The sequence below is a fragment of the Propithecus coquereli genome, unplaced genomic scaffold, assembly GCF_000956105.1.
Source record: "Propithecus coquereli isolate 6110/MARCELLA unplaced genomic scaffold, Pcoq_1.0 Scaffold127, whole genome shotgun sequence".
Lineage (NCBI taxonomy): Eukaryota > Metazoa > Chordata > Mammalia > Primates > Indriidae > Propithecus > Propithecus coquereli.
The window spans coordinates 1,228,438-1,236,583 of record NW_012136858.1 but is presented as its reverse complement, the minus strand read 5'-3'; the positions used below and the strand labels follow the sequence as shown (position 1 = coordinate 1,236,583).

The following is an 8,146-nucleotide window of genomic DNA, read 5'->3' as shown; positions in this document are numbered from 1 at the left end:
GGGCCGCAGAAAAATTGTCTTCCATGAAACTGGTCCCTGGTGCCAAAAAGGTTGGGGACTGCTGCCCTAAGCTAATATAATGCTTCAAAACTCAATATTATTTCTTTGTGGGACAAACTGTCTGTAAAATCTGAATTTAACTTTTCTAATTAGCAAAACTGAGATATTTTAATTCCTTTTCTTTCCCTCAGAATAACCTAGAATGTTTTTAACATTTAATAATTATTTTTCTTGCTTGGTGTATAAATACTGTAGATATATTCTGTATAACATTAAATAATGCCAGGTTTGGTGGCTTACTTCTCTAATCCTAGCACTTAGGGAGGCCAAGGCAGGAGGATCACTTAAGGCCAGGAGTTAGAGACCAGCCTGGGCAACAGTGAGATCCTGTCTGTACAAAAAATTTAAAAATTAGCTGGGTGTGTTGGTGCGCACCTGTAGTCCCCACCTACTCGGGAGGCTGAGGAAGGAGGATTGTTTGAATTTGAGGTTTCATGAGCTATGGTGACACCACTGCACTCTAGCCCAGGAAACAGAGGGAGACCCTGTCTCAAAAAAAAATAAAATAAAATAAAGTAACAACTCTGTAGGTTGATTCTGAATCAGTATGGGAAGATTTTATTTATATTTCTGTCCCTTTTATACAGATGAGGAATCTGAGGCTAAGAGTAAATGACTTGCTTATAGTTACTCTATTTTTATGGTAACTTTTTTCTAATAGGAGTTACTTAAAGATCCATTCTACATTGGACTACGGCAGAGGAGAGTAAGAGGTTCTGAATATGATGATTTTTTGGATGAATTCATGGAGGCAGTTTCTTCCAAGTATGTATAATCTTTATTTTTACTTATATTTGAGTTGGATTTTAAAAATTTAAAGATATCCTAACATAATAAACTATTAAAAAATCTAAGTTTGATGCAATATGGTTTAATAATTAGAAGTGATTTGAATAAAAAATATGTAAATCCCAGCTATGTCTCTCTCTCTTCATAACTGTTAGTGGCCAAATGATAATGTCATGTGTCTGTCCGAACAAAGGTTATCCCTGTTGCTATCCCTGAAGATAACTTTTTTCTTACAAGAATCTTTAGAACCTGTGCCTGTTGAAATACATGATTATGGTGAATAAGGCATTGACCAGTGACTAAATTACCTCAGCAAGTCTTTCAACGTTTATTGGCAGTCTGTACTTACTTTCTGGTTTATGATAGAATATGATCTTCAGGCATCTTTGTGGCTGGTATCTGACCTTCATGGTAAGAGAAGCAGAGAAAGAGGTGGGGACTGAGAATCAGTTGGTACAATCCACGGGTCCAGAATGGAGCAAGAAGTAGTGAATTCAATCATGATCCATGAATCTCTGATTAAATCTAAGTATTTGATTAAAATGTAGTACTTATGGAGGTTGAGTGTCTTTTACCCAAAATGCTTAGGACCAGAAGATTAGAGTATTTGCATATACATAATGAGATGGGACCAAATGAAATGAATTCATTTATGTTTCATATAAACCTTATACACATAGCCTGAAGGCAATTTTATGTGATATTTTTAATAACTTTGTCCTCGAAGGAAAGCTTGTGTACATTGAACCATAAGAAAGCAAAGGTGTCAGTATCTCAGCCACTCATGTGGACAGTCTGTGTGTTGGGCATCACTACCATTTCTGACTCTGAATTTATATGCTATTGATAAGCAATCATTTTCTTACCTTAATACAGTGAAAAAATTATGTGTTCAGGCTAACTTGTGGTGTCATGTTGGTGCTCAAAAAGTTTTGGATTTTGGATTTTCAGATTAGGGATGCTCAATCTATATTTAGCATTTGAGTGTAGGCCAAATGCTATTCTAAAATTTTCCATTTTTTCCTTCAAAAAAGAGACTTCCACCATAATTTAGTAATATATCCTGAGAGATTTTTGTCACAGTAACTGACAGTCATTTCTTTAGTTACTCTATAACCACAGAAACCATGTACTATTTAAAAACATGTATATTGCCTTAGTTTTTCATAGAAATAAACTCATCACTAGAATCAAATGTAACTAGACACGTACTTCTGGTTTAGTGCAGAGTATATTTACCAATTATGGGACACTTTTTAGAAACATGCTGATTTGATTTATTATTGTTATTATTTGACCTATTTCGTTAAGCTATACTGCACTTAAGTTCAAAATTGCATGATATAGTTAATTTCTAGTAGATTTTCATAGTTAATTTTAAGTGCCTTACCTTGTGAAACTCTCATGTAAGGTTTTGAAATTATCTATAACTTTCTAAGTAGCAACATTAATGAAGAGATTGTGTAGATAATACTGAGGCTGTATAAAAGAAAAGGAAATGCAGTTCTGGAAATGAAGTCTATCTAAATAAGACAACTTTAACATACTTGCAAAGAAGTTGTTAAATTATGAGCATTTAAGTGTTGCTGAAATAGAAGAAATTATTATTATTTGAAACCAATGAAAAGCGTTCTCGAGAAAATGAGATTTGAGCTAATTTTCAATGCTTTGTGTCAATCCACAATCAGAAAAACTGTTGTGTTTTAAAAAAAATATCGAATTAAGGGATTACCTAAGACCTTTGGTAAGGAAATGGGGATTGACAAAGTCAACAATAATTTTTAATATAGAGAGTACCTATAAATTAGGAGTTTTATTTCTGGGCCCCTCCCAGAGAAAAATGCCAAAGACTTTTCAAAAATACTTTCTGGCATGACATTATTTTGTTTGGGAAAGTTGTCTAGGAGTGAAACCTAACACTACCCAATTAAATTGGGAAGTAGTCTTGAAGATAAGCCTAAGGAAACATTGCTTTAAAAGGAAACATAACTTAATTTCAAGGTGGGAAATGACTTTTTCAGGTTACTCACAGATCAGACTCATAGATGGAGTTTATTAAGAAGTGCCCTTGGGGTCAACCCCTTTGGAAGGCAGAGGACAGTAATAGGAGTGGATAAAGGGAGAAGTTGTACTGCACCAGAGACCCACCAACAGCCTTGGATAACTTTGTTGGGACCACTCCTCCATGCTATTTAGATCCTTAAGAGGACACTAATTACTTCCTGTGGCCCTTCCCCTCCCCCAATACTATGTTTATCTGCTATCTTGGCAGAATTGGGGTGGAGTAGCTTCACATTCTTCGTCTTGGCTTTGTCTATGGTAATAACTCTTCCCTCACAGGCCAAGGACTTGGTATGGGTATTGTGGCACTTAACAAGTATGTCTATGCTGATTATATAATACATTTGGGGTTTGAGGAATCACTACCAGGTGGGTCTGTGATCCCAATGGACCCATTATGAGCTAGATTTTGGCTGGGGCTCCATTTATTACTGGCCCCCATATGCCTCTACTTTCATGAGGGGAGGCGAGGGGGATGGCATTTTGATGCTTCAGGTCTCCAGGTGTCATTGTCAGTTGCCCAGTAACCCTCAGCGTTTGGGTATTCCTTGTCCAGTGCACAGTTACTTAGGTGCTGTACGTCTTTTTGGAGAGGGATTGGGGGCTTATTACCTTGTAACTGTATTCTTGCCATGGTGTTGCAAGATCCTTCCTTCTGAAAACTAGGGCTCTTCAGTCTGGGGGTTCTGGGTCTAAAAATTGGCTCAGATTTGGAAACTGATCAAGAGATTGTGACTTCATTGGGGCAATACCCTCAACTTTTTGTGATCATTCATCTTTGATTTCTTCTGATGGTACATAACGAGCCTTGTTAACTGTCTATTTTGCCTCCAGGGATGTAATTAACTATTAACTATCTCAATAACTCTTTGTGGGTTAGCTCCACCCATACACCACCCTTACCACTCTTATAATTGTGCCCCTCTTATGATAATTGTGCCCACCTGGGTTCTATGGGTAAGCATCCTCAGCTGGTCCTCTCCTCCTCCTTACTATTAGTCAGCCTTGTTAATATATATCAGACTTTTCTCCTGTCACTCCTAGCCTTCAGAGAGCCACCACCAAACTTTTTATTGATAGTAATGTCGGTATCTGCTCACTAGCATATTCCTATCTATGGCTTTGGTAAATGGTGTGTTTTCTGGGCCTTCTGCAGAACATCATCGTTGGGTTTTCTGGCTTTACATAGTATGTGTATTCTAGAATACCCACTTCTCTAAGCTTTGGACTCACCTCTTCTGCCATCTGCCACAGCATTTCTGGCATTTCAGCCATATTTAGTGTGAACCATATGTTTGTCCATGTTTGTAGGAACCATCCTAGTAGTGAGTTTGGACCATCTCTTGGGATTCTTGCCAGTTATTAAATGCTGCATCTCAGGAGAGTGCCTGCAAATCAATAAACTCTCCCTTATCTTAGGTTCCAGCTCCTTTGATCAAACACCCTCAGAACTTAATCCCACATGTACTCTCCTGGCCAATACAAACTATCTAGATCTTGCAGTTCCTTTTCAGTATAGTTCCTTTCTTCCTTTGTCGGCCCTAGTATGTCCCAGGTGGGTTGTGTTGTGATATAACCCTAGTTATAGGCCCAGGGGTCTGGAGGGGAGGCAAGGGATGGGAGTTGGGGGGCACATGTTATCTTATAGGGGAGAAGTCTCTATCCTCATCACCTTCAAGAAAGAAGGGAAGGCCACTTTTGTGAATTAGAAAGTTCTGGGGAGTTAGGGGATTCAAGATTTTGGGAGACATCAAAGCAGACACCCCTATGTGGCACGTTCCCATTCTTTGACAACCAGAATCCTGACTTAGCAGATCTGCCATGCATAAGAGTTTTGGAGCTTTACTGTGATGATTAAGTCTTGTTCCTGATCATCGGCTTTCTCTGCCCAGGAGCTACAGAATCTGAGAATGTCTTCATGTGTCTACAAGGGAGGCCCTTTGGTTTTCACGTTGGCAGTTACTTGCCCTCAGCTTTTTGTGAATTTTTTCCATTGTCTTTATACTTACTATTTCTTCCATATTTCTCAATTATCTGCAATATCATTCCAGCTAACGTGTTCCCTTCCGTTTGTATAATATCCCAACCCACCTTTGGTGAGTTTTAATAGTTGAACTGCCACCTCGTGCCAGAGGATTCTCTGGGCTTCTACCACAGCTACCACAGAGTTGGTGGGGTCCTCTGTGGTGGGGTCCTCATTGCTACCCTGGAAGTGAGTGATCCAACTCCAGAGCCTCATCTTACCACCTGCTTTCTCAGACCACTCCCGGTACCAGCTGCCACAGATTAGTTTACTTAGGAGACATTCTGAAATGAAATTTAGTGTCTAAGAAGTATATAAGAAATGCCCTTGAGATTAACCCCTGTGGAAGAGAGACAAAGGAAGCAGAAATGGGCAGAGGAAGTTGACCTGCTTGGAGGCACAATGACAACTTTGCTGACCCCGTGGGGAACTCCAGAGCTGCAGTGGCTCATCTGAATTGTCACCAATTGGACTGAGATGGCCAAGCCTTTATGTTCCTGCTTTAGTTAGTCATTGGATGTGGGTCACCCTGGGAAAGAACATAGGTCATGCTCTATCGTGAAGTGACTCTTTGAAGCCAAGGCAGCCTCTGGGACAACAGTGGGGGATCTAAAGGGGATATCTGAGTATTCAGCACAATGACTAAATTCAGAAAGTATTGATTACTTAACCTGGATGGTTAGGGGCGGTGGCTCATGCCTGTAATCCCAGTACTTTGGGAGGCCAAGGGGGAAGGATCACTTGAGACCAGAAGTTTGAGACCAGCCTGGGCAACATAATGAGACTCTGTCTCTGCAAAAAAAATAAAAAAATTAGCCAAGATTTGTGGTATACAATTATAGTCCTAGATACTGGGGAGGCTGAGGTAGGAGGATTGCTTGAGCCCAGAAGTTCAAGGTTGCAGTGAGCTATGATTGAACCACTGCACTCTAAGCTGGGCAACAGAGTGAGACTGTCTCTAAAAAAAAATGTTAAAAAGTAATAAATAAATGAATAAAAACAAAAATAACAAATAATTAGCCTGGATATTAATTAGCATCTCCGGTGGAGTACTACAAATCCATTTCGCTAGTGCTTATCTGTTCAGCAGTTTCATCAAGTGGGCGTAGTAATTCTATATCTGAGTATATAGGTTAAGAAAATAATTGAGAATAAGAATACAGGTAAAGAAAAAAGTTTCATGTGCAGATTCTTCACCAAGCATTTTTGTGAAAGAATTTTCTTCCCTTTGCTTCCAGAATAGCACACTCTCCTTGCTTTCCTCCTACCTCACCGATTGCTCCTTTGTACTTGCCTTGCCATATTTATTCTCTCCCCTGCCCCCACCACCTCCATACATTAGAATGCTTCAGGGCTTGCAGTTGGAAACTTTTCTCTTTACTATTTATCCCCCTTCATTGGTGATCTCATGTGATTCCCAAATCTGTATCTCTAGCCTGTATCTCTTCTCTGAACTCCAGAGTCATATACTCAACCTCCTCCTTGACATTTCTTAGATGTATAATAGACATAGCATTTGCAACATGTCCAGAATTGGACTCCTGATCTCCCACTCACCCCCAACCCTGCTCCTGTTGCAGTCTTTCCCATCTCAGTAAATGATTACCCCATTTTTCCTGGTCCTGTTACTAAAAATGTTAGAATTACCACGTCATGCCCAGGCTACCTGCAAAACTTGTTAGCCTTCACTTCAGAATATATATGGGATCTAACCATTTCTCACTGCCTGTGTTATTACTTCCCTTATCTGCACCTCTTTCCCTGGATTATTGCAATAATATCCTAACTGGTTTCACTGCTTCCTCCCTTGTTCCCCTCTGGTCTATTCTCAACACGAACGCTAAAATGATTCTGAGTTAGGTAATTTCTCTGCCCAAAACCCTCCAAAGGCTTACCATTTCATTCAGAACAGAAACAAATCCTTGCAATAACGTAAAAAGCCCTGGGCCATCCTGCTCCCTGTTACCTTTCTCACCTTATCTCCTACTAGTTTTTTCCCTTGCCCACTTTGTTATGGCCCATTTGCTATTTTTCTAATCCAGGCCAGCTCAGGGCTTGTCATTGTCTATATGAAATCCTTGCCATACCTGCCTCTGCCCAGTTTTCCACATGCCCAGCTCTCCCACCTTTAAAATTTCCTCACATATCTCTTTCTCCATGAGGCCTTCCTTGATCAACCTATTTAAAATTTTACCACCAACTCTTTTTCTCCTTTCCCTGCGTTTATCAATATCTGACATATTTGTATTTAATTATTTATGTTTTGTTTATATCTGTATACTGTTAAGTTCTGTGAGATCAGGGATTTTTCTCTTTCCTTCACTGCCATATCCCCACTTTCTAGAAGACTATCTAATATGTAATAAGTACTCAGTAAATATTTGTTAGATGAATGATTGAATTTGATTTGTTTTGTTTATATAGCTTAAAATGAAAGGTATGAATGGAAGAACTCTAGTATATTAAAGAATTCTTTCTTTTCATATGATTTAATTTCAGAAAATATTAAAGGTCTTATAATCTATGTGTACTGCTAAGGATATATTAAAATCACCGTTTGTATGCACTCCTTAAATATTTGTTTTTATAGTTGTACTTCTTCTAGTATTTTTCTTCTTCCACAATCAATTGCCTCTGAAAATTACTGAAAATTAATTATCATCTCCAGCTTCGCTGCTTAAAATTCTCAATATCAGAATTTCATTGAAGATTATTAACTAAATGAGAAAAAAAGGTTTCCCTCAAATAAGCTTTAAAGAGCTGGTATTAAATTTTTTAATGAAAGAAATAAAAACTAATATTCAGTGAGGAATATATTTTAAATTTTTTTCCTTTTTTACTTTAAATGATAAAAATTAAAAGTTACTGGGAAGCATCAGGAATGACCACAAAAATGATTTATTATAATATTTAGACAACCTCAGCCTTGGCTGATAGCACCAAATTCTATTGTGATCTGTCACATCACATTTAAGAGAAATAATCTTAATGTGACGCCATATCATCTGCTGTCTGCTGCCAGGTGGGTGATAGTGCTTTCATATGATGCTTTCTTTGCTGAGTCAGCATTGAACTAAAACAGACCAGACTATTCAGAGAAGCTATTAAGTTGATGGTAGTTCTTGAAGGTCACAGATCAGATTTCAAAAGAGTAAAATATATAGCTCAATCATGGCCAAATTTACTAAATTTATTTTTATTTATTTATTTATT

At 38.3% G+C, this 8,146-nt stretch overlaps 1 protein-coding gene across 2 annotated transcripts in view; it reads left to right on the top strand.

Annotated features, from left to right (window-relative positions):
- ME1 (malic enzyme 1, NADP(+)-dependent, cytosolic) overlaps nucleotides 1–8,146 on the top strand; it is a 176,982-nt gene that overhangs the window by 97,180 nt on the left and 71,656 nt on the right. For both annotated transcript variants that reach the window (XM_012638232.1, XM_012638233.1), the window contains one exon: nucleotides 722–825. In XM_012638232.1, coding sequence (XP_012493686.1) covers nucleotides 722–825 — 104 coding nt within the window. The remainder of the gene's footprint in view (nucleotides 1–721; nucleotides 826–8,146) is intronic.